The sequence below is a fragment of the Colias eurytheme genome, chromosome 29 (genome assembly GCF_061535395.1).
Source record: "Colias eurytheme isolate Ceu_HAF_F1 chromosome 29, ilColEury1 Martin Lab GWU primary, whole genome shotgun sequence".
NCBI classification, from domain to species: domain Eukaryota; kingdom Metazoa; phylum Arthropoda; class Insecta; order Lepidoptera; family Pieridae; genus Colias; species Colias eurytheme.
The window spans coordinates 2,794,057-2,821,677 of record NC_143008.1 but is presented as its reverse complement, the minus strand read 5'-3'; the positions used below and the strand labels follow the sequence as shown (position 1 = coordinate 2,821,677).

Genomic DNA, 27,621 nt, shown 5'->3' with positions numbered 1-27,621 from the left:
CAATCTTCTTGGATCTGTAATGTAATAGATCGTTATACAGGCTTTTCTATTGTATATATCCAAAACTAGAGCACAAGTCACATCTACCTCATGCCGGCCCCAATATCGAATAACTGCCATCACTTGCAGTTCCACTGGAATACCGCCCCCTCGAGTGTCCACGCGAAGGTCATCCCGAATCAAATTAATGATTTGTTGCATGTTATTCTTTCCGAATCTATACCTCGACCGTAGTGTGGCCCTGTGGCCGCTACAAAAAATATATTGACACCATAGATTGACACTAATACCAGGTTATTTTAATTCTAGGTTGAAAAGTAGGTTTTTAATAAATAAGCACTCTCAGAACAATAGATTTATTTAATAAATGAAACGATACCATTTTAAATTTCGCGCTGTTTATGTATGATGTGCGCATGCCTTAATGCTCTAAGGCGCATGCGCAGGTTTTTATTATTTTATAATTTTAATAAAATAAATAATTCAACAATTTCAATGATGAGCCCATACGGACCTAACGGTAAAGAATACGATTTTGATAAAATTTGCCAATTTTGCTATGGATGGGGTGCTAAAGTGTAACTTTTTTATACCTAAAATTAAAAAAAAATTATTTAAAAAAAAACTAAAGGGGACCTAACGAAAAAATTGTGGGACCTTATAGGACCTAACGGAGACCTATCGATTGAGGTCATTTTTGACCCAAAATTCTATGGATGGGGTGCTAAAGTGCATTTTTTTTTATACCTAAAATTTAAAAAATTATTTTAAAAAAAACTAAAGGGGACCTAACGAAAAAATTGTGGGACCTTAAAGGACCTAACGGGGACCTAACGATCAAGGTCATTTTCGACCCAAAATTCCATTGATGGGGTGCTAAGTTTGCACTGGTACGCGGACGACGATTATTTCTCAAAATAGTTCGATCAACCGGAAGTATCTGTAAGATTTATAAAAGAACTAGAAAGTGTGGTGATAAAATGAAATAATAATAAATAATTTAATTAAGAGGAATAGGTACTTATATCTAGTGATTATTTTTTTTAGTTTCACATGCGTTGTCTATGACTTTTTCTTAAGTCATTTGACACAACTCTGTCAAAAACTCAAAAGTAAAATTTCATGTCACTTGTCAGTCAATGTTTTGAGTTTTATTGAATAGATAGAAGGAATAGAATTTGTTCAAGATGGTAAATAAATTTGAAATTTCTAATGTAATCTGATGCGTAAATGGCGTAATTTAATCGTCAATGCAATCGTTATGTAAAAAATTAGTCTGTGTATATAATATTTTACGAAAAATAAGTGTACTTTCATAATAAATACCCTCTATAAGTGAAGGGGTTAAAAATCCAAAATAAGAATTTATTTTTTAGAATTTGTGAGTGTAATAAGAGAAAATGTGTTGAATAAGTGTATTATATGCAAGTGTTTGATCAAAAATATATTCAAGTTGTGGAAAATGTTTGGAATATTCAAGAAATCAATCAATTTAAAAATAACTCGATTTCCATTATACGTTTGACTCATTATTTTATTATCAACTAGCAGTCCGCCCCGGCTTCGCCCGTGGTACATATTTAGATATTTACGTTTTCTCTACGTAATAACCATCCTCGTACTTCAAGGAATATTATAAGAAAAGAATTATCGAAATCGGTTCAGCCGTTCTCGAGTTATGCGCTTACCAACACATTTTGGGATTCATTTTTATATTATAGATTATTATAGATAGTTCTAAAGTAATAAAATATTTAAATCGCTATTTCATTTCTTAAATAAGTCATGTACATAAATCATTTTATTTTATATTGTACAGATTTTATTAAAACAAGTACAGGTGGCGATGCTTTTATTTACGCATACTTAATTCCGATAGTTTCATAAAAAAATAACTAATAAAAGCAATGCAGAAAATCACAAACAAAAGATTTTTTCAATAACTTTATGTTCATCTCTGACTCAATAGGATGATTGAACTTTAACACCTATTAAATTCAAAATTTATATTTTAATATGCTATATGTGCCTAAAAATCATCCTTTCATAGTTTAAACAAAGATTACAGATACTTAATAAAAAAAATATTTTTATAAAAGTACAAATCACAGGCCAAAAAATAAACACAGTTTTCATACTTAAACCTATTAAAAAAGAAACATTTTTCAACAAAAAATTCATCTACAACCTTCTGTGTCCTATCAGACCGAGACATTTTTTTTTTCGTCGTCTCCACAAGTAATCAAACCAAGGACCCCTCGGTGCTACTTTCATGCGTCAACCATTGTACCAAGGAGGTGGCAAAGTGTATGCTTGTTGTAAAATAAAAAAAATGTTTATTTTCTGTATAATTTCAGCAACCACAAATCTTAGTACTGCGGGAGGGGACTGACCAGTCGCAGGGCAAGCCGCAACTGGTATCCAACATCAATGCCTGCCAGCTGGTTGTGGACGCTGTATGTATATTTATATTTTACTAGCTTACTTGTTTTAATGAGTAATTCCTTATAATCCTATGTTCCTGGTCCTTATGAAATATCAGAATAAAAAGAAGCTGAAGTTACTACTCATTACATTGGCTATCTGTCAGTGACAGTCATGTCATAATTGGTCCAGCCATTCCAGAGATTAGCCAGAACAAACATTGTAATAAATATTATTTTGGTATATGTATATTGGAGAAATGTAGAATAGAATTTAAAACTTTATGATTTATTTTTAAACTTTATTCATTTGTTGTGTATTTCATTTCCAACTATGAGCCTGTGATTATACGAAAATTCGTTCCAATTGCCGATTGGATGACGAGATAGAAGTATATGAGGTGGTATCACACATTTAACTTCTTAAGAGTGGCCATACTGCTTCAAGCAGTTGAGACCGACTGCTTGTAGCCGCAACCGCGCGGTGAACTATAGACATTCATTCACTGTCATACACATGACTGCTCGAGCAATCGCGACTGCTTCAAGCCGTCAACTGCGCGGTTTGTAGCGACAGCTCGAGCAGTCAACGACCAACCACTCGAGCAGTCTGTGTACGTCGCTCAGCAGTTAACTGCTCGAGCTGCTCGTGTACGGCTCCTCTAAATGATGGAAATATACATATTATAGGAGGTGAAAATGTTATGCTGATAAAATTATCTTTAAGGGACTTACACTAGTGCTTTCCAAAAGTAATTTACAAATTGGAATAGGCATTAGCTGATGGCGCGAACTAAATCACGTGAAAATATTAGCTGATTGGTGTTGTTATTTATTTTTTGGACTCAAATTTAGACTAATTATATTTATCGCGCCCGAGAGTCCCAAAAAAAACCAATTTTCAAAGATAACTTTATTGAAGAAATATTACAAATAAAAATTAAACATTAAAATTACTTTAAATACCAATGGACTTGCTCGAGGTTAGAGGCTAAGTGGGGTGGAATCCACAGCGGCGATCCAATTTCGATGTCGATGCAAGTCAGCAAAATGTATCCATGAATGCTACCGATGAGTATGTATGTACGCAGAGGCGACTATAAAATATACCAAAGATTATGCAATGGTATAGAGGCGATATCAACTTGTAGATTTTACTATCGGATTTTACTATAGGCTTGGTAGTATATAACACCTCCCCCATTAGTTCAATGACTATTTTTGAACGACAGGAAAAAATGTCATTGGCAGCTTTCCACAGTCTTGGCTTGGTCCAGGTTCAGCATAAGTTTGTTCTTGGCGAGGCTTCTTGCTTGATTGGCTTCTTTCTTCATTCTTCTTTCTTCTGCTCAGGATTAATCTTCTGCCCAAAATTATGAGAGAAAGTGCAATAGCACTGAATAATATAGTATAGAAGGGAATAGTTGTGTTATAGAACATTGGAGTTTGTTCTAATTGAATAGGTTCTTGATGGTGAATCTTGTCTTGAATTTCATGAAGTTTCTTAAGGCTGATCGAATTACTTTTAATAGAGAAGGATAAGGTAGGCTCTTTTACATGAGCTGAAACTTTAGTAATTTTTATGGGCTGTCCTTTGATGTGATCGTTGGTGTTGACGATGGTGAAGTCTTCTGTGTGCAGCTTGCAGGTAGGTGGTATTGTAGCGAGGTAGCTTCCATTGAGATTAATGATTTCTTCTCTTTCGCAGGATAACCGGGCTTCAGTTGGAGACGGAAACACGACGACGTAGTGGCGGTCATCAAGTTTTTCCATTGCAGGTTTCATCAGGTTTACGGTAGTCATTTCGCAGGACCTGTCTTCATGGAGATTTCCTTCAACGATGTTGCTGATACAGTCCGGCTGGGGTTTCAGCATGTGGTGGAGCTCGTCTTCACATAAGTACCTCATGCCTGACTTCGGGCATTCTGCCTCTATGTACACGTGCATATTACCAGTGATTGCAAGGAAAGGAGAAGGAGGGATTATAGCTTGCCTATTTTTATTAGGAACAATAGCTAATTTATAAAAGTTATATTCGAGTGGTGAAACTATAGGAAATTTAAAAGCAAAAACTAACTGATCTCCATTAAAATAAGATGCTGGCTTAATTATATTGTAATAGTCTCTAATTTCTAAATCTAATATTTCTTTTTTATTATAAAATGTCTTAAGCTTACTTAACATATTTTTCATTACACCTATACCTATCATAGAATGATGAGTGCGCGAAGCACTGCAAAATGCTAGCGCATTCTCTAACCTAGTTATTTCGCTTACTAAACTGTCTACATTATTACTGCTTATTGCTAATGCTTGTGCGAATTTCGCAAATTTAACTATATCCGGTGAAGGAAATGAGTCAGGGTTTAATATCATAAATAATGTTTTATTAATTTTATTTTGACTTTCTATAATTTCAGCAATAATTTTATTTTGTTCATCCATCCAATCTTTGCTAAGACTGATGTGATGATTCTGTTCAATAACTATTTTATCTTGATTTTTCTTAAGTACTGAAAGAGCTTGATCATACTTTACTGCATCCGAATAATCTAAATTTCCAGTTATACTCTTAATTACTGACCCAAGACTATCTATTAAGCCTCTCTTAAACCTTAAGGGTTCTAGAGTTTTTAATTGTTGCAAAGCAAAATCAAGTTTATCACTTAAATAATCTATTTGCGATTCATAGACAGCATAAGTAAAGTTATCTAACTTACTTCTAATTTCACTTAGCTGAGACTGCACTAAACTAATGTTAGAATCTATTTCCCTTAATTCTATAAACTGTAAAAATGTATGATAATGATGGGTTAGTTGCATGGGACCTAACTTAAAGGGTAAAATTCCAGGGCTTTCTCCAAGATCTTCAAGTTTTATCTCGAGAGCTAGTGTTGATGTTAGAAGCATCATGATCAGCACCCTGCAACAATTTGGCGGTCTTAGGGATTCGTTTTAGCCTATTTTTAGCTATAGGAGCTTTCTTTTTGGATGTATAAATATGAATAGGTAAGTTTGCTAGAACAGTGTCCTGGGTATATCGAGGTGCGAGTTTAGATCTGGAAGCTGAGGGGTTACTGACAAAAATCTGCTGGTTAGGTTCATAATCTACTTCATTTTCTCTAGTTTCATTACGTTTTTCAATGATAGCCTCTCTGTTAGCTAATGATGATTCATTCACAACGTCATAAACCTGTTTCATTTGTTCTCTATGAGATTGCATATACTGTTGAAGTAAATGAATAGTTAAATCGACGTCAGTAGGGTCACGTGGATCAGTATGCCCTAATATAAGGTCATAGGGTTTACATTTAGTAAAACTATGTATGGAGCTATTATATGCAATTAAAGCGTAAGGCATTAAATTAATTACAGGTTGATCACGCTGTTTTAATTTTAATATACGGAGATGTTCAAGCAAAGTCGAATGAAAACGTTCTATATTACCATTAGCGTTAGGGGAATGAGCCAAAGTTTGATGATGAATTATTTTATGAATTTTACAAAATTCTGAAAACATTTGGTTATTAAATTCTGTACCCTGATCAGTAATTATGGTAAGTGGTAAACCGTGGTGAGTACTAAATGTTAACAAAGCCTGTATGACGCTGAGTGCCGTACCATCTCTAAGTAAGTATGCCTGTCCATATTTCGAAAAAACATCTATAAGGGTTACATATTTTTCATTATTAGCTGTAAAGGTGTCCATATGTACGATCTCAAAAGGTTTTGTAGCTGGGGGTACTAAATTAAGCTTAGGTCTAATAGGGTTCCTGTCATACTTAGCTTGACCACATATTGTGCAATCATTAATATACTTTGTAATATGTTCTTTCATTTCAGGCCAGAAGTAACGTGCTGAAAGTGCAAGGTAGCATTCATTTATCCCGCGATGATTGGTTTTGCCTTCATGATAATTACGAATAATTTCTTGTTGCCTAAGATATTCCTTGACGTTTTCTAATTCTATTTTAGCTATAAAAACTTTCATGCATGAGCTTTTAAATTTTTCCTGTAATATTGGGACTATTTTGTACATACCTAACGGAGGGTTAATAAGTATACCGGTCTTTATTTTAGGGTTTACATATTCTTTAATAGCATTGATTAAATCTGTTTCTAAATTTGATTCTGATAATTGTATAGATATCCTGGAATGAGTATCGAACGGTTTGGTAACCATTGTACGTTTCTTTACATCACTAACAATATTTAAAACTAACTGGCGATGAAATTTATTTAAGGGCTCAGAGGATATAGGTATTTCAAGGATTGGGTTTTCATTAGAGGTATGGGCGGTCATGGTACTTTCAGAGTCGTCGGCTACAGATACTTTGGATGTATTGCCTACTATTGAACTTATCTCTTCGTTAAAGATTTCCACACGAGATAGAGCGTCGGCATTTGTGTTATTTTTGCCGGGCTTATATTGGGTAGTAAAATCAAACTCGCTTAATTTTAATCTCCATCTCGTTAGTCTAGAATTTGGTTCCTTCAGACTCGTAACCCACTGTAATGGTTTATGGTCCGTTAAAATTTTAAATTTACGTCCAAAAAGATAAGGACGAAAATACTTAGTTGCCCATACTATGGCTAACAATTCTTTTTCAATTGTGCTATAATTTACTTCGCTATCATTCAAAGTACGAGAAGCGTACGCTATTGGTTTGTCAGATCCTATGGGTCCTTGTGAAAGTACTGCACCTATTGCAAAATTAGAAGCGTCAGTTGTCAGTAAAAAGTCCTTGTCAAAGTCAGGGTATATTAAAATAGGATCATTAGTTAAAAGTGTCTTACATCGTTCGAAACTGTTAACGTAATCTGAGTCAAAAGTAATTTTCTTTCCCTTTTTTAAACATTGAGTTAATGGCTTCGTGATCTTAGCAAAATCGGGAATGAATTTTCGGTAGTAGCCTACTAAACCCAGGAATGATTTTATTTCTTTAGATGTTTTAGGAATAGGGAATTTTTGAATTGCCGAAATTTTATCGGGATTAGGTTTTATTCCTTCTTCAGTTATTACATGTCCTAGATATGCTGTCTCGTGTTTTAAAAATTCTGATTTGTCAAGCTGAATTTTAAAGTTAGATTCACGTAATCTTTGGAAAACTTTTTCTAGATTTATTATATGTTCCTGTAATGAAGTTGAAAATACAATTATATCGTCGAGATAAACCAAGCAAATAACATTTTGAAGTCCTTTAAGAATATTATCCATAACTCTTTGGAACGTGGAGGGACTATTTTTTAAGCCCATTGGCATTCTGAGAAATTCATATTTGCCGTTTTCTACACTGAAAGCGGTTTTATGAATATCCTCCTCCGACATTTCCACCTGATAGAAACCTGATGCTAGATCTAAGGTTGTGAAATATTGACATTTCCCTAATTTGTCAAGAATATCATTGATGTTAGGTATGGGATATTTGTCATCGATTGTTTTTTCGTTAACCTTGCGAAAATCAATGACTAATCTCCATTTCTGCTTCCCCGAGGCGTCCATTTTTTTAGGGACAATCCAGATCGGAGAGCTCCAGGCAGATTCCGATGGTCTAATTATGCCCTGACTTAGCATTTTTGAAATTTGGTCTTTTACCTCATCACGCAAAATATATGGATAACGGTAACTTTTTGTATATACGGGGACCTCATCATATGTACGGATTTTATGTTTAATTTTGTTCGTAAAAGACAAAGATTCTCCTTCAATATAAAAAACGTCTGCATATTTACTACAAAGTGCTGTTAAATTGGCTTTTTCTTCCTCATTTAAATGGTCTATTCGCAAACGTGAAATAACGTCACTGGCACGGTTTGAAGATTCTTGTGAAAATTCGGAATTAAAAATAGTTGCTTCTGTCGGATGATCTAATGAAAAAATTATGTCATTTTTAGTATGATTGGTTACCTGAACTATGGCTCTATTATTTTTAACTGTAGTTAAACATTCACTTATAATGCAATTGCAAATTATTTGTTCTGGCACTAAAACTTCACCATCCGCGGCGTTTATTGGTAATCTAAGAAGTAAAGAGGTTTCACTTGGAATAATCTTTTCATACAAATTTAAATTTCGGGAATTATATAACTTAATTGGGTTTATGGCATTTTTAGTAATTAATGTTGAATTTTTAAGATCTAATTTAGCTTCAAATTTAGTTAACAAATCCATCCCTATCAAACCTTCAAAATAATTATGAAATTTATATACGTATAATTTAATATTACAGTTATCATTGAATTCCTCGAAACAAGGTAATGTAATTGAATAATTGTTTCTACTAGTTGCATGGACGTTAGTGACTTCAAACGGATCAAAATTTAGTGGTATGTCTGGAAAATATTGTTCTACGGCCTGTGGACTAATAAAGGATTGATTTGCTCCAGTATCTATCAAAAATTTTAAATAGAATCCATTTCCGAGGGAAATGCGAATAAATGGCAATTGGCGTTGAGTTTGGAGATTTAATTCTATTTTAACTTTTTTATACTCTGAACCTTCTGAAAATTTTCATTTGTTGATGGTTCTGGTTCTGACTGGGGCTGTTCTACTAACTCCTCGACTATAGGGCTTTCACCATATTCATATTGGTTAATTACGGGATAGTCATTATAATAACCTTCATAATTGTAATAATCATCATAGTAATTATAGTAATCATCATAATTATAATAATCAGGAGTATCGTATTCTAAGCTTGCACATTCATTCACATTAACATCTCGGGGTTTAAAATAATTAGAGGGTGGTGGATTGCCCTGCTTGGACCAATTCCATCCACTAGGACCTGGTTGCATCGGTCTTTCCCTAGTCACAAAATGAGAAACTCCACTCATAGGCTTAGGGCCTTGAGATGATGGTTGCGGTCTAGTTTGTACTTGAAAACCTTGATTATTATTTGGAAGTGGTGCACTGAAAATTTGTTGGGTGCGCGTGGGCATTCGAGGTTGATTAAAAGGCATTTTAAATTGATGTTGGGGTGAAAATGGTGGCTTATGCATAAATTGTGGTCTAGACGGACCTGGCATATTAAAATTATTAGGCCTGAAGGGCTGAAAACTATGAATAGGCATTTTAAAAGGCAGATTATTGTCACTAGATTTTTTATCTGATACGTGTGAATTCCTATTCTGAATATACATGGTATTAATTTCTTCGTGTACTAACTCTAGAGCTTTTTCTATCGTTTCTGGGCGCATACATCTAATACGAGAACCTAAAGGATCTTTTAATCCACGTAAAAATGCTTGAAGGGTTAATTTTTTATAAAGTTCTCGTTTAGCATCGATAGTGGAAACAAGAGATTCATGCAGTGAAACATACGTCATAACTGTACTGAATAAGTTCTGGCAACGTTCATAAAATTCTTGCGGCGTGTTAGACCCTTGTGTTAATAAAGCTAGATCATTGTATAGTGCAGTTTCGTCTCTTTGGTCTGCAAAATTATTTATTAAAGAATTACGAATGCTAGTCCAATCGTTGGGGATACCGTTGGCATTAATTTGTCGCGCGGCAGCACCAACTACTTTGTTCAAAATTCCATTTAAAAGACCCGAATTAATTAATTGATCACCGGCCTGACCATACTTTGCAACTAACTGATCGCAAATATTAATAAATCTTACTAAAACATGAGAATTCCCATCAAATTCAGGAACTAAACGGAGGGCTTTACAGATATCATCTAGGGTAGCCATTTTAGATTCTTCAAATTGTCTTAAATTATCAACTAAAATATCCCTGTTAATTTCACTAATTTCTGAATCGTCAAGTTGTCTTAATCTGTCAATTAATTCTTCCCTACTACTCGTTTAATTAAAATATTAACATAAATCTAAATTTTATAATTATTATAATAGAAAAATTATTTTAATTTCCTTCAATTAAATTTTTAAAATTTTACCTATTTCTAAAATCAAAAGAAAATTTTAATTCTTATTGATTTAAAGTTCTATACGCCTATAAAATATTAATTAAAATTTTCAGGATCGAAAATTTTATGATACGTGTTGAATAAAAAAAAAATCTAAAACTAACATAGGAAATAAAGGAGCAATCACTGAAATAAAGTGTACTCACATAGATCTCGGCATTTCTTGGGAGGTATCGAGGTTTGGATGCTCGGCCACGTTGTTCTTCTAATTTCCGGTTCGGCTGGAAACGCCTATCTCCTCCAGAATTTTCCCTAATTTTATATCCTGGGGGACCCGGAAATCCTACCGACTGCGCCAATTATATTTATCGCGCCCGAGAGTCCCAAAAAAAACCAATTTTCAAAGATAACTTTATTGAAGAAATATTACAAATAAAAATTAAACATTAAAATTACTTTAAATACCAATGGACTTGCTCGAGGTTAGAGGCTAAGTGGGGTGGAATCCACAGCGGCGATCCAATTTCGATGTCGATGCAAGTCAGCAAAATGTATCCATGAATGCTACCGATGAGTATGTATGTACGCAGAGGCGACTATAAAATATACCAAAGATTATGCAATGGTATAGAGGCGATATCAACTTGTAGATTTTACTATCGGATTTTACTATAGGCTTGGTAGTATATAACAGACTGGTTTCCTTTCATAAGATCTTCTCCTGACAATAACAAATGCAACAATAGAGAACAAACTGAGCAACAAACACTACTATAAAAAAAAATTTCAATAATACATACCTGTCATTCAGAACTACACTACCATGCCATTAACCTAACAAAAAAAAATGTGTGTGTTACTAGTGTACACACGTAAGAAGTGAAACTTCTTTATGATCTTATTTTTCAAAAAATAATTTACTACATATTATATGCAACTTTACAGAAATACGTCGAATCACTCGTGGTAGGGATAAGAAAAAGATGGCGCGTAACGGATAAATGTTACACTAAAAGAAGTTTCACTTCAAAAATAGATAAAACACATCCAAATCTATTACGCAAATTGCTTAATTTAGAACATTATTTATGCCGTATAACTTATTTCTTCTAACTTATTTCTTCTAACTTATTTCTTTACAGGTACGTACCACACTGGGCCCGCGTGGTATGGATAAACTGATTGTCGACCATTCTGGCAAAGCGGTGATATCAAACGATGGAGCTACTATTATGAAGGTGGGTGTTTTTTCGTTAATAACTGAAGCAGTACCCTATTCTGTGTAAAAAATGAATTTCTGTTATGTAACATAATGTTTATGTTCAGTCACATTAAATGATAAATTTATTCTCCTTTTTAACCGACTTCAAAAAAAAGGAGGAGGTTATCAATTCGTATTTACTCCTTACGCTTTCTTTTATTTACGCATTCCAGGGGCCGTATTGTGACCTCTTATTTCCAGACAGTTTACGCCGTGATTTGAACTGACTGGCAAATTCATTTATGAACGCAATAACCAGCCATAATAAGGCCCCAGTTAGTTTTTATGTTCGTTTCTAAATTGACCTGATAAATAATATTATAAGGTTATTTATAGAGAAAATATTGTATTAAATAATTTTTCCTTCCACAGCTTTTGGACATCGTCCACCCTGCCGCCAGGACGTTGGTCGACATTGCCAAATCTCAAGATGCTGAGGTATGTAATAATAAATATATTTTTACGATAGAAACTTACTTTTTTCTTTGTAATAAACATCGACCAGCATGTGTTCGTGAAAATTTCGTCAAAAATATTTTTATTGAGACTTCAATTTTATTAATTAATAAGTTTTAAATTATTAATAATAATTTTATTAATAAGTTAAAATAACAAAATGATTATAAACACGGATCCAATTTCCGAATTTGCTTGATGACAAACTATTATATGATTTTTCCAACTCAAGTAATATTTGCATATATTCTATAGCACAGATAAAAAAATATACTTTAAAAATTCAGGTCGGCGACGGTACCACATCTGTGGTGATTCTTGCCGGCGAGCTTCTGAAGAGATTGAAGCCGTTTGTTGAGGAAGGTTAGATATTTTTTATTATCTAGGTTGAGGGTAGTTTTAAAAAACTTGGGAGGGTACCTACATGGTGAAAATGGCTTTGGGATGAAATGCGATGGGGGTGGTATAGGTGGTTTGAAATAAAATTTTATCTAAAAAAAATTAAGTATTTTATTAGTATTTTATTTGGCTTATGGAATTAATGTCTAATAAATTTCCTAAATTACTCAAAATAATTTTATTGAAGTCGACTAAAAATAAAAAAAAAGTGTGTTTTGCACTATTAAAGAAATTAATGATGGCTATTTACACAGATAATTTTAAAACATTTTTTTTCTGTTATTTGAACACATTGGGTAATGGCTTTGTGGTAAAATGGGACAATTGGCTTGTAATAGAGGGAAAATTGGCTTATTCAAAAAAATAAATAACAAAATTGCGCTTTTATTTCTGGGTTGGGAAGTCACATTCGAAAGGACAGTGAGAACATCGTTCTACAATGATTACAATCTTACGGATCCACAGAAATGCTGACGAAATACTAACATTATGAGTTTATTATTATTATTATATTAAAAAAATAGTAAAAAAGTAAGGATATTAACACGCTAAATGTGTTAAGGTGTGCACCCGCGTGTTATTGTTCGCGCCGTTCGTGCGGCTTCGAAACTGGCCGTGGATAAAGTGAAGGAACTGTCCGTGCGTGTTGAGAGCAAGTCGCCGGAGGAACAGAGGTGAGTGTTCTGGAATGTTCTAGAAGATTCTTGGAGGTTATCGAAAGTTCTTGAATGTTCTAGAAGATTTAGGGAAGCTCTGGAACTTTTTTTGAAATTTTTTGAATTTAGCACTCGTTGAATTGAATGTTATTACGAGTAAAAATGTGTAGGAGATTTCTTTGCGTGTAGAAGGCGTTCTATATTGTTCTAGAATATTTTTAAAGGTTGTGCTAGCTGGATTGAATGTTTGAATTCGAGGCGTTGCCTGTGCGTGTACATTGTGATTTAGAATGTTCTAGAACAATTTAAAATATTTTTTAGGTAAACGTTTCATGTGGTGTATTATAATATTATTACTACCTACCTAATGATTATAACAACGGATCCAATTACCGAATTTAATGTGGACACAACTCGTATGAATATCCCCATCCATTTCCACCATCGAACCACAAGCAAACAAACATACAAACAACCACAATTTCACAGGGATCTGCTCAAGAAATGCGCGGTTACAGCGATGTCTTCTAAACTGATTCATCAGCAGAAGGATCACTTTTCCAAGATGGTGGTCGATGCTGTGTTGTTATTGGATGCGCCTCTGCTGCCCTTGGATATGATTGGTTAGTATGAAAAGATGTTAAAATAATTTAGATTTTAATGTGTGAAAAATTTAAAGTATGGAAAAGAGTCGATCGTGATCTTTAATAAAAATAAAAAAGATTGTGTAGACCGAGACCGAGCACACGTGTCAGAAGTGAAACTTCTTTGGCGAGATTTGAAGATACCAAAATCGTCGCCTTACTCCATGACGTGACGGTATTGCCGTGACACGAACTTGAAATTTTATTTTCAATGCGCATAAAGAAGTTTCACTTCAATAATTAAAAATATTGAAAAAGAAGTGTTTAAATTTTTAGATGTTTGAAAAATTTAAGAAAATTAAAAAGATAATGAGCACGAAGCGGTTTTCGAACTCTTGTCCTTCGGCGTATCGTGGCTACTATTTTTCTCAATCGACGTTTTTCCATTCTTTAAAGATTTGTTTTTATAAATTTAATAGTATGTCATCAATGATTAAAACAAACGGATCCAATTTCTGATTGTACAGTGAGGATCTTGATAGTAGACATGAGGTGACTTTAAAATAAGAAAGCAGAGAAATGTCGGTATATTGAAAGTAAAAGTGACGTTCAAATTCGTTATGCTTTATAGTGTTCAATGGCACAATTTGAGAAATAATCAAAATATAGTGCTCAGTTATGAAACATATTTATTTGTATTTGAAAATACTCAAAATGAATATAAAGAAAAAAAACATTGTACTTTACGTTCCTTTCTACAGTGCGTTTTAAAAATTAAATGTGATTGATTAAAAATCCAATAACAATTAATATATAATAACAAAAAATCTACAGAAATTACTAATGCTTCATCTGTATTTAACACACGTGAACGAAAACATTTTACATCAGTCACTTTTAATTCACAGCAATTTTTTTCGTCACCTGCGCTTGGCAGCAATTCCTATAAATTACTAATTTTCTTTCAGGCATCAAGAAAGTAGCGGGCGGTGCGTTAGAAGACTCATTCCTAGTCGAAGGTGTGGCCTTCAAGAAGACGTTCTCGTACGCAGGCTTTGAGATGCAACCAAAGAGCTATGAAAACTGCAAGATTGCGCTCTTAAACATTGAGCTTGAACTCAAAGCTGAGAGGGATAATGCTGAGGTGAGATATTGGGCTATACCCGTTACCTTTCGCCTTTTAAGACGTCCACTGCAGGACATAGGCCTCCCCCAAAGATTTCCATAACGACCGATCACCAGCGGCCTGACTCCAGCGGCTCCCCGCCATATTGGGCTATATTTTTAATAAATAACTAGCCTCGCGATAAAAATAAAAAATGAGCGTGTGCGGAACACACGTGACAGAAGTGAAACTTACTTGGCGAGATCAATGATACCAAAATAGTCGACTTACTCCATTACGTGTCGGTAATGCCGTGACCTTGAAAATTGACTCTCAACGCGCCTAAACAAGTTTCACTTCAAAAAATGTTCCCAATCGACTTATAATTATAATCATAAAAAATTGTCCAAAGAAAAAATCTGCCTATGCATGTGTGGCAGAGTTTTCTTATGGTACATCAATGCTACAATGTTAATTATTCGATCGCATTGTTAAAGTTTTCTTTGGATAACTTTTGAGCGTGATTGTGAGTATAGTGGCATATTGATACAATTTGTGCAATCTAAATGTAAACCTGAATATTAAAATTCAGAAAATCACCAATGATTAAAACACACGGATCCAATTTCCGATGGAACAGTGAGGATCTTGATAGTAGACATGAGGTGATAAAACACATTAAAATTTAAATACATTACTCATCTCCTGATTAGGAATTTTTATAAATACACATAATTGCGTCGATAATTTTTTTTAAGGAATTGCCTATGTTCAGTTACTGCCTTGTTTGGCTCCCACTTTTTTACTTTATGTTGCCTAAATAAGTTTCTAAACCTAAATATCTACCCCCAGGTTCGCGTAGACAACGTACGCGAATACCAAAAGGTGGTAGATGCGGAATGGCAGATTCTATACGAAAAGTTGGCAGCGCTCCATGCAAGCGGAGCCAATGTGGTGCTGAGCAAACTGCCCATCGGTGATGTGGCCACGCAGTACTTTGCTGACCGGTGAGTGTCTCTTGTGTGATGTGGGAGTATACTAGGGGTAGATGTGGAATGGCAGATTCTGTACAAGAATATCAGGCCAATGTGGTGCTGAGCAAACTGCCCATCGGTGATGTGGCCACGCAGTACTTTGCTGACCGGTGAGTGTCTCTTGTGTGATGTGGGAGTATACTAGGGGTAGATATGGAATGGCAGATTCTGTATGAAAAGCTGGCAGCGCTGAATGCAAGCTGGGCCAATATTTTTTCTAAGTCAAATGATGCTATGGAAAAAAATTGCTATGAATAGAAATTGTAGTCAATTTAAAATGTCAATTCATTATTTTAATTTATGGCAGTACTGCGTTGCCACAATTTTGCCAATGTCCTGTATTGAATGGGAAAATGTCACCAATGATTAAAACAAACGGATCCAATTTCTGATTGAACAGTGAGGATCTTGATAGTAGACATGAGGTGACAAAAAAATAAAATTTTATTATTTATGTATTTATTTTTTGTTTGTATAAAGGAACATATCGGGCACACATAAAAACTTTTTTTTAAGCTATTGCATAGCTTCTATCCTTGAGCGCGGGGACTGAATCCAGAAATTCCGTAACGAAAAAACCTCCCCCCTCCGACGGGCTCGGAGGTGTGGCTTGAAGGCATAGCATGCAATAGCTTTACCGCAGCAGACCCCGAGTGCCACACGTCTTTTTTTCTGACTCTGGGTGTGTACTACATTGCTGGTAGTACAGTTTGTGTATTATTTTCGTATGATTTTGTTTTGTTTCGTGTGTGCAAGTGTAAAGTGTTTATTATTATTAAAGCGCCTTATACATGATCCATCCCCGCTGTACGTCAGCTCAAGGCTGCGTTGCTGTATGTATTATACTGACTATTGTGCGCACATCAAGCATGACATTTAAATCAAACGAAGTTTACGAGAGGACGTGTGTAAAAATGCCACCTGCTTTATCAAAAGCTTTTTCGGTTTCGATCGAGCACGCACGATGCAGGACCGCTCTGACGTACGTCCGCGTTATCCATTGTCCATCTGCACGACGTTCGCGGTGGTGGCGGTGCTCGCTGGACGAAAAATTGGTCATGCAAATCCAGCAACATAATAATAATTATTATTGTCGTTCGTCAAAACTATTCACTGTCGTTTTGCGTCGTGCATCGTGTATGACACTAGCGGGACGTACAGCCAAATGGACAGTGTACAAGGCGCTTAATGTTTTCGTGTTTCCAGCGACATGTTCTGCGCGGGCCGCGTGCCCGAGGAGGACATGCGTCGCACACAGCGCGCTTGCGGCGGCGCCGTGCTGTCCTCCACCCGCGACCTGCGGCCCGACGCACTGGGGGCGTGCGCGCGGTTCAGCGAGCGGCAGGTGGGCGGCGAGCGGTACAACATATTCGCGGGTGAGTGTGTGCAGTGTGTGTGTCTGTCTGTCCTCCACCCGCGACCTGCGGCCCGACGCACTGGGGGCGTGCGCGCGGTTCAGCGAGCGGCAGGTGGGCGGCGAGCGGTACAACATATTCGCGGGTGAGTGTGTGCAGTGTGTGTGTCTGTCTGTCCTCCACCCGCGACCTGCGGCCCGACGCACTGGGGGCGTGCGCGCGGTTCAGCGAGCGGCAGGTGGGCGGCGAGCGGTACAACATATTCGCGGGTGAGTGTGTGCAGTGTGTGTGTCTGTCTGTCCTCCACCCGCGACCTGCGGCCCGACGCACTGGGGGCGTGCGCGCGGTTCAGCGAGCGGCAGGTGGGCGGCGAGCGGTACAACATATTCGCGGGTGAGTGTGTGCAGTGTGTGTGTCTGTCTGTCCTCCACCCGCGACCTGCGGCCCGACGCACTGGGGGCGTGCGCGCGGTTCAGCGAGCGGCAGGTGGGCGGCGAGCGGTACAACATATTCGCGGGTGAGTGTGTGCAGTGTGTGTGTCTGTCTGTCCTCCACCCGCGACCTGCGGCCCGACGCACTGGGGGCGTGCGCGCGGTTCAGCGAGCGGCAGGTGGGCGGCGAGCGGTACAACATATTCGCGGGTGAGTGTATGCAGTGTGTGTGTCTGTCTGTCCTCCACCCGCGACTTGTGGAGTTAGGGCTCCCGTACAAAACTGCAAATTAGCATCGCATCGCAAATATACATTCGCACGAACACACCACGCAAGAATTCTGCTACGCATCGCACATTCCTGCGATATTTACTGCAAATAAAAAAAATTATCTTCTTCAGTTCTCAACGCAGTACTTTTGAATAAAATAATTCCCATCAGAGTTCATAATCGTAATATATGGATGAACCCAGAATCTTCTTTGTCTTTTATATCTATTTAACAATAATACCAGTGCAATAATCTTATTGCGATCCATCTTACGTTTCCTAAAAACACGTCCAGTACGGCAGACTACACTTGAAGGAATGGTCGCCCTACCAAACGGTTTACCGCACTTGACCGTATCGCAGAAATTCTCAACGCAAGTTCCTGCGATGCGAATTCGCATTGCATCTCATCGCAGTTTTGTCTGGGAGCCCTTAAGGTTCAATTTGTTACCCCTAGCCCCTAGTTACCCCTAACCTTACCATTAGCCAATCTATATTATTTTAAAAATTGATTGAACTCTTGCAGTGTTTTTGTATGAAATAGCTTTACTACCCATCACATGATAGATTATTCCATATTAAAACTGAAAAATTCAAAGTCCGGTCGTCAGAATAGTCTGGTCATTAATTCTTTCGTAATTTTCGGGATTTGTGTGCGGACCCCAGGTTGGGAAAGGCTGGTTTAAATCATTGATTTTTTTTACACCGTTGCTCATGATTATTCGTTCGTATAAAAACCACTTGCTTTAATTTTCTGATAATAATGGCTTGTTTTCTTGTAAAGGTTATGAAAAAGAAAATGCGCCGCCTGGTGAGCAATATTTATATGAATATAGACACATCAAAATATACTTTATTTTAGCATCATGTTAATATTTATACAGGGTGTCTCACCCTTGGTATACTAAGCTCATAGGAGGTTATAGTTTTGCATATGCTGAGTACGTAAAAAATGCTTATAAAATTTCAGACACTTTTTTTTTCAAATAGATGAATTCTTAAAACTCTATGTGTAGACCCCTAACAAGCAATCCGCCCAACTTTGCCACCCGCACGTGAGCTATCTTATAAGATTATGTTTTCATTGATAAAATGGTCACATTACTAACATTAGCGAAGCGGTATATGCCAGCTGCGCGAAGTTAAGTATTTTTTACGTGATCATTGTATGCAAAACTACAAGTCCCTTCGCTCTTAGTTAAATAAATAATAGTGGGACATCCTGTATATTCAGGTTACAGTACAACAGGTAGTATCATGTAGATTAGAATGTTATATACCGTTACCGTTAGTGTTATATATTTTATTTAGGTTTAGAAAAATTGTTACTTATACTTATTTGAGTCCTGGATCATTGCGATTTTAGTATTATAGGTGTAAACTAGATTATTTGAAATAGAAATTTTTATTGAATTTATATTCAATGTTTTTTATTAATTTAATTCCCAATTTATTTCAAGGATGTCCAGCAGCGAAAACGTGCACGCTGATCCTCAGAGGTGGCGCTGAACAGTTTCTGGAAGAGACGGAACGTTCGTTGCACGATGCTATCATGATTGTGCGGAGGACCATCAAGAATGATGCTGTCGTTGCTGGTGAGATTTTTATAATTTTACTAGCGGTCCGCCCCGGCTTCGCACGTGGTACCTACATGTTTAAACTATCCTATCTCTCGAGTTGGATCGAACTGCACATGGTGTGTGAATTTTATTATAATCGGTTAAGTGGTTTAGGAGTCCATTGAGGACAAACATTGTGACACGAGATTTATATATATTAAGACAAGTAGTTTGATGTCTTTAAAACTCATTTCCATATACTTGGTCTATATCGTCTGACGTTTGAACTATACTTTGTGGAAGCATGAATTGATTGTCGTTCTTTATTTCGTATATAAAGTATTTAAAGTAGTTTCCATTAAACCAGTGTAAGCGACTTGTTGATACGTTTCACGTCAACCAATCTTTTTTTGATAAAAGTAGTTTTGTTTTTAACTAGCTTTCCGCCCGCGGCTTCGCCCGCTTTGTCTAAAACCTAATAAATTATATACTAAAACCTTCCTCTTGAATCCCTCTATCTATTAAAAAAAACCGCATCAAAATCCGTTGTCTAGTTTCAAAGATTTAAGCATACAAACGGACATAGGGACAGAGAAAGCGACTTTGTTTTATACTATGTAGTGATAATGCTCTATGCTAATTTAATAGATTAACTATAGTTTCACAATATTCTCTGTAGTAATATTATTCACAATCTACTTGCTAAGTTGTCTTTTGAAGTGGAACTTCTTAAGGCGCGTTGAGAGTAAAATTTCAATGTCGCGTCATGGCAATGCCGTCACGTCGTAGAGTAAGGACGATTATGTACGATTTAGGTTTCTTTGAACCTTTAAACAATTTTTAACCATTTATTTATTTTCTTCACAGGTGGCGGTGCAATAGACATGGAGCTGTCCAAACACCTCCGCGATCACTCCAAGGGCATCGCTGGCAAGGAGCAATTACTCATTGGGGCCATAGCACGAGCGTTTGAAGCTATACCACGTCAGCTGTGTGACAACGCCGGTTTCGATGCCACAAATCTGTTGAATAAGCTGCGCCAGAAGCATCATCAAGGTGGGTGATGAAAAATAGGCCAAATTTCGTGAAAATATCATTTTTCATCATCATCACCAGACATTAAAGCCACAACTAGAAATTAAAGCTTTAGGCAATAAGCAGAAAATTTTGATTTGAGAGCTTCCGACTTTTTTGAATGAAGTATGAACCATTGATCCATCAGTTAATTAGCTCGAAGTATTTTTGCCACGAGGAATACTACAATTATTTTTATTACCACCTATTAAATTATTTTACTCGCCACGCTTGAATTTTACTCACCATACATGCATTATTTTACTCTACAAAGTAAAACTATTTTACTCACCGGAGTAATTTTCTGCAATACCACTATACAGGCGAGTTATCGACAACAGTCAAAATTTTACTCCCTAGAGTAACATTTTACTCACTAGAGTTACTATTTCCAGGCGAGGTCTGGTTCGGCGTGGACATTCAAAAGGAGGACATTGCGGACAATTTCCTCAGTTGCGTCTGGGAGCCCGCCGTTGTTAAGATCAACGCTATAACAGCCGCTTGTGAAGCTGCTGCGCAGGTTTGTTTGCTTTTTGTTTGTATGTATGTATGTATAGTCAAAATTTTATGATTCATGTTTGTGTAGAAAAAAAATATATTGATTTCAAAACTTACAATTTTAGTAACATAATGTTCTTTGAGTAATATATACTTAATTTGTCACCGATGATTAAAACAAACGGATCCAATTTCCGATGGAACAGTGGAGGATCTTGATAGTAGACATGAGGTGACAGAAATATGATTATAAATTCAGTAGATGTAAAATAATATTAAATTATCATATTCATTTACTTATTTAAGACTTTTACTACGTGACTTTTTCACTGAAAAAAAATACCATCACACACACCTTAACATTTTATTAACAATATATTTTCCCATTTTTTCAGATTCTCTCCATAGACGAAACTATCAAAAACGTAAAGAGCGGTGGAGATATGCCGGCACCACCCGGCAGGGGCATGGGACGACCCCGTATGGGGTAAGGGGCAAAGTGGGGCACAATAATATTATATAATAATTATGCACCTTTTTTGTTTAACTCGATTCCTATGAAAAAGTTGTTTATTTTGATAAACGTCGACCGTTATGGTGTAAAGGCTATAAATGGAGGAATTTTGGTCTTAGGTCAAATTTGCAGTAGGAGATAAATAAATTAATAAGACATTATTAACAATAAAATATTAGAATTACAATTTAAAAATATTCTCCGAATCAAAACTCTGCCCGTTTTTGTATAAGGCAGAGTTTAGAACATAATTTTGAAGAAATTACAGTTATGATGTATGTTTTTTTAGGGCTGATTTTTCAATCGTTGGTTAAAACTTATTCATCGAATAACGTATTAAACTACCATTTCAAATATGTATTCTAATTGTCCGTATATGACAGTTTACAGGTGACATTTTAATATGTTCGTGCAATATTTTATTGGACGGATAAATTTTAACCAAGGATTGAAAAATCGGCCCTTAATTGTTTATTATTTTAACCGAATAATTAAATAAAAAGATGTGCATTTCGTTTAGGAATTGAGTTATTTCTATGTAACCACAAGTGAAGCTTGCTGTCCTTTAAAAGTTTAACATATGTTTAAAATATTAAGGCCCAGTTTCATCAAGCTCTGTTAGTTAGTTTAACACGCTGTTAACTCTTTTAACGGGACATCAATGTAAGGGAGTGTCCCACCATGACCTAATCGAGGATTAGTTTCCTTAACACGGCATTATATTTAACCCGTGGCATAGAGGCTCTTTAAATTTTTAACAAGCGATTAGAAAAAATGATTTGAAGTTTTCTTGCTGTCAAGATGGACTCTGCATACTATTTTATTTTTGTAAATGAAGATGTGTTGGATGATTTGTATAATTTGGATTATATAGTGCGACCGCGACGGCCCAGAATTTATAAAGACGTCGTCATTGTTTCGAAGAATATGATGATGTTGATTTTAGTACAAGATTTCGTTTATCAAAACAATCGGTTTGGAAGTATTGCAATTAATTGAAGATAAACTCGAATAACCGTCGGATCTGTAAGTAAAACTATCTCGTGAGGTAATATTTATATTTATGTGCATAAAAGGTTCCTTCCTACATACTGTATTATTTTCAATTAAACCATAATAATCCTGTGAGTCATGTCAAATCTAGTATTGAATACCAATAGGTACTTAAAATGTAAACTTCACCACTACTCAGGTAAGGCTCAGGCCTCCTCATGATTATGAAATGTACTTATCTTAATTTTAAATTCTGTTTTAGGAATCTATCAGTTTCACCTACAGACCAACTGCTTATTGTAGTGCAGTGCAGTGATGGCTCAGTGGTGAAAAACATTGTGAGGAAACCGACATATCATAAGATAGCGTGGTGGATAATGACCTGATCCCTTACCGTGTTTAAGTTTAAGTTAGCACTACCAATCCCATGTCCCAGCAGTGAGAAAGTATATGGGCTGACGATGATGATGATCCTAATTTAATTTAAATGTGACATTGTTATAGAAATATGTAATTTTTCATGTTACCTAAATAAATAAAACTTGTGTTTTTATAAAACATTTTTATTGTACCCTTAGATTGTACCTATCAACATCATTCAATAAATAGGTTATAACAACTAGATACTAGGTTATTACAAACAAGAATTTACTATTAATTTACTTTAAATGTATCTTGCTGCTTTGTCTTTATTTTTCTTGTTTTAATTGCTCTTCTAGTATGAGATCTCTCGCACTTTCCTTCGGACTCCGAATTTTTTTTCGTAATTTCAACCAGATCCAGTTTACCTTCGACCAAGTGAAATTGAACCGCGATTTTTCTTCAACATTATTGTATTTATTCAACTCAAAATAAAATTAAAATAACACAAGAAAAATCACAACAAAACAATCTCCAAATAACATCAAACATTTGTAACCATGGTAACGACCAAATCGTTTGACATATAAACCAGCAAACGTAAGAGTTTCTACATGATTTGTTGTATTATTATGTAAATTGTATACTGTGTTAGAACATTTCAATTTAGTCGAATTACCAAACATGACAGTTATTATACAACTAGAACAAATAGCCCCAACGTGCGAAACTATGGCATTGTCAACTATGACATTTTGTTTCGGGCGGTTTAAAATACGAATGAATGATTCGTGAGTCGCTCAGTTAATGGTCGATTTGATAATCGGCTGTTAGATTTCCTTCTTGGGACCTGTAGAGTTGACAACGATGTTAAAATACATGTTTAATTTGAAGCTCGATTAATAAATGTCTGATTTAGAAAATATTGGTGAAATTGGGTCTAAACGTTTTGCATTTTTAACTTGTACTTTGCAAAAAAGCGGAAAAATACTTATGTCGCAACATTATTTGGTTGAAACGTTTTAAGAAGAATTTATGCTTGACCTAGAATTTTGTGCTTTCATCTAAAAATGTTCAGCCATTTACCCGAAAGAAGAATACCATCCTATATACAAAATGCATTTAAAATACTGGCAATATATTTTAAACATTGTTTTTATCAATAAAGTTAAAATGTGCCTCGTTCGTGTAATTAGTGTTTAGTACTTGTTTTTGGTAGTTATTTTGGCTACGTACAGTTAATAATGTTCTAATAATAAACCGCTTCCAAATAGTCAGAACACGAAACCTTTAAGATTGGAGTCTGTTGAAAATGTAAAAAAAAAAAAATTTTTTTATTATTATAAATTTTCAGGATTATAAAAATATTCGAATATACTTCATATATAAAACTAGCTTTCCAACCGCGGCTTCGACCGCGCAGTCAAAGAAAAACCCGCATAGTTCCCGTTCCCGTGGGATTTTCGGGTTAAAACCTATCCTATGTCCCGGGGTAAAAAGTAGCCTATGTCCTTTCTTGGGTATCAAAATATCTCTGTACCAAATTTCATGCAAATTGGTTCAGTTCACACACAGAGTTACTTTCGCATTTATAATATTAGTATGGATTGGTCCGTTATGTTTTTTTACAAAAAAAAAAAACGTTTTCGCATTTTTCATGTTGGTTATGGACAAGTACTAAATACTAATTTTTAATCTAGGCTGAGCTTAGAAATGCTAGATTTCATTTAATTACCCGTTTGTGGGATAATATTGAGTTAATAATTTATGTATTGCTTTCACAAAGTTAGTGTAAGTTTTAGTAATAAATATTAAAGTATTAACATATGATTTGTTTTATTTTTCCTATATACATGTTGTTATTATTGAAAGTAATGTAAGACTAAGTATCCCTTTTTTACAAAAATTGTGCGTTCGCAGCAGCCGCGGTTTTATCCGCAGTGCTCCGCTCCTGCTTGTCTTAGCGTGATGATATATAGCCTTTGCTCGATAAATGGGCTATCTAACACCGAAGGAAATTTTCAAATCTGACCAGTAGTTCCTGAGTATAGCGCGTTCAAACAAATTTTTATAGATCCATCCTACACTACATGCTTGGTTCATTTTTTATGGACATAAACTTAGACATAAAAATCTGTAAGTATCATTCATCAAGCTATCATTCATAATTTATACTAATTAGTACATTTAAATTCTCGCAAAACGCATTATAATTCGCACGGCTTTTTATAGCCTTGTAACCTTTTAAACACGCTAGAGCCCATGTTTTCTTGTACGTAGTGTATATGTGGTGTATATCTAGATATATTAGAGGCATTAGTTATTACTAAATAAATATAAATACAAACTTATAAATACTTACTAAAAAAACATATACTCTTGAAAATATTGCATCATCGATCCTTGATAAGTGTGCAATTAGTTTGAATTTTTTTCCGTTTAAAGTGGGTCAATATCGGGGATACATACAATCATACAAGTGAAGCTAATAAATGCGTATTAAAAACATTGAGATAATATTACTACGTATGGAGGAGACACCACGAACAAAATCTGTGCGCCATTTTTTTGCTCTAACTAAGTTTTAAAAATTATTATCTAGTTAGGTACTTAACGATGAAAGTTATTCCTTTGCACTTTACCGTATTATTTGTATTATTTGTGCAATATCGTAACACACACGAAGGCATGTTTGATGCGTTTCACTTTAAAACCATTAAAAAATACCGCTCAACATACGTCACATGACGTATGTTGAGTGGAACATAAGTGATGTAGGCGGTGTCGTCTCCTATTAATATTATCTCAATGATTAAAAAGGACCTGTTTCTGTGGTTTTTAGGACATGAACTCTGAGACTACTGAAAACATTTTAACCTTTTGACCGCCAGAGCAAAAACGCATCGCCGTGCCCTCCACGCCAAGCCACAAATTCAATGAGATAACCTTGAAAATAGTAGGGAGTTCAAAATGTTATCGATAAACATAATAATTCACGTCTGAATATTTGAATAAACAGCTTATAACACAAAAATAATATTTATTTAACCTCATCTCCTACTGTAAAAACTTAAGACCACATTTATAGCAACTATCAACAAAAAAAATCAACCTTTTGAGATACAAAAATACATATAAAATTGCAGCAAGTTACAGCACTATTCTCTATCAGTTACGCCCCATTGGCATGTATACATGCCAATGGCGCGGGCAACCATCCTTTTTTTTATAATCTCTCGCTTCTGATTAGGGATGTGTAGCTGTATAGATATTATTATAACTTATCGAGTTTATTTATTAAGTTTATATGAACTATAGGTATTATTGTGGAGTGTTTATTTGTAAATATCAAAACAACTATTACCTTTAAATAAAGGGAATTGCATTAAAACTACATATTTATTTTCCAATCATTTAGTTTAATACTTGAGTTATTACAAATACTAATTATATGTAGGTACCTATTTAGGTCAATTACCATATTTTGATATGACATAGCGACAATTTGTATCATAAGAATATTCTAATAAAGGCACTGATTAGACTTATTAGGTAATAAATTTTGAAAACTGCTCGCTCACTCGCCCGCTACTCGATAAAATATTTTTACAACTTTCCGCACTTAACAACACGGCACGCGCTTACGACGTCACCAGTCCGACATCTATTCATGTCAATGGCGCAGAAGGGATTGCATATCGATACTGTGCTAGGGATGCGCATGATTGGCGAAAAGGAAAATATTCAAATCAACAATATCCACAATATAGACAATATGGTATTATACCAAAGAATGTAGTATTTACCTTTTTTCTCAGTGACTAAGCTTATATATTTTTTTTGTAGTTATTACAAAAATTAAGCGAATTAGAGTAATTTCGCTGAAATTTTAATGAAGTTACTTGAATATTACACTACATCACTAGTAGGCACGTATACATGTCATTGGCGCGAGAGAACATGCTTTTTTAGCCATTAATTAAGTTATTTTTTGTCATCAAATATTTGAATAACTACTTGGCAATTTTGTTTACTGTGTACAATTATGTAATAACTGGGGATTCAGTTCATAAACTGTACAAATAAAACACGTAAAAGTAAAGGTTTAATATGTTTATTTTGTATTTATCTATGATCTGTTTCTTGGCATGTATAGGTGTCGTTGGCGCACAGGGCACGATTGCGCATGACATCTATAGATGTCATTGGCGTTCAAAAGGTTAAAGATGGTAACTACACCCTCACAAGATCGGGGTGATATAGCATGCGGACCCTAGTGATACCGGGACCGATGTATAGGTATTTCTTTATTCCCGTTTACCTCTATATCCCTTAATAGGTTGCAACACATTTGCGAAGGCCCTCCATCTGATAATATTCATGGCCGGTGGTGATTGCTTGCCATCAGACCAACCGTTCGGTTGCTCGCTCTAACATTAATAAATGTGTTCTAATTCGATTTTATTACAACGAGAAGTGTAAGAATTAACACGTAAGAACTTAATTACGTACAAAACAAACATTTCCCTTCCTGATTAAAGGAAAAAGATTGAACTGAAAGCCTATTTAGGCGGAAACGGATATACATATCTTACTTCACCTCCTCGAACAATGAACGCGCGGGAAATTAATAATTGCGCAAAAACAGCATCCGTTTGTTTGTTAATTTCGTTTTCTCATCAGTATTCCTTCGCGTGTTCATTTGGAAATACGCATCCCATCATTTCAATGTAATAAGTTTATCAAATAAACGTCAAAATAATTGTTATTTTAATA

General features: G+C 35.4%; 1 protein-coding gene across 1 annotated transcript; it reads left to right on the top strand.

Moving 5' to 3' along the window:
- Positions 1 to 1,061: 1,061 nt before the first annotated feature.
- On the top strand, positions 1,062 to 22,082 carry CCT7 (chaperonin containing TCP1 subunit 7). Its single transcript, XM_090117827.1, has 14 exons — positions 1,062 to 1,190; positions 2,358 to 2,456; positions 11,440 to 11,535; positions 11,931 to 11,996; positions 12,302 to 12,377; positions 12,976 to 13,087; positions 13,559 to 13,692; positions 14,622 to 14,797; positions 15,611 to 15,765; positions 16,999 to 17,168; positions 19,308 to 19,442; positions 20,274 to 20,462; positions 20,876 to 21,000; positions 21,374 to 22,082. The coding sequence occupies exons 1-14, from the start codon at positions 1,188 to 1,190 to the stop codon at positions 21,467 to 21,469; spliced, it is 1,632 nt and encodes a 543-aa protein (XP_089973953.1). The 5' UTR covers positions 1,062 to 1,187; the 3' UTR covers positions 21,470 to 22,082.
- The last annotated feature ends 5,539 nt before the right edge of the window (positions 22,083 to 27,621 follow it).

Excerpts from the sequence above, each read along its gene's own strand:
- CCT7 (XM_090117827.1), top strand. Across the intron at positions 15,766-16,998 it reads ACGCAGTACTTTGCTGACCG|CGACATGTTCTGCGCGGGCC; the intron begins GTGAGTGTCTCT and ends TCGTGTTTCCAG. Across the intron at positions 19,443-20,273 it reads GAATGATGCTGTCGTTGCTG|GTGGCGGTGCAATAGACATG; the intron begins GTGAGATTTTTA and ends TTTTCTTCACAG.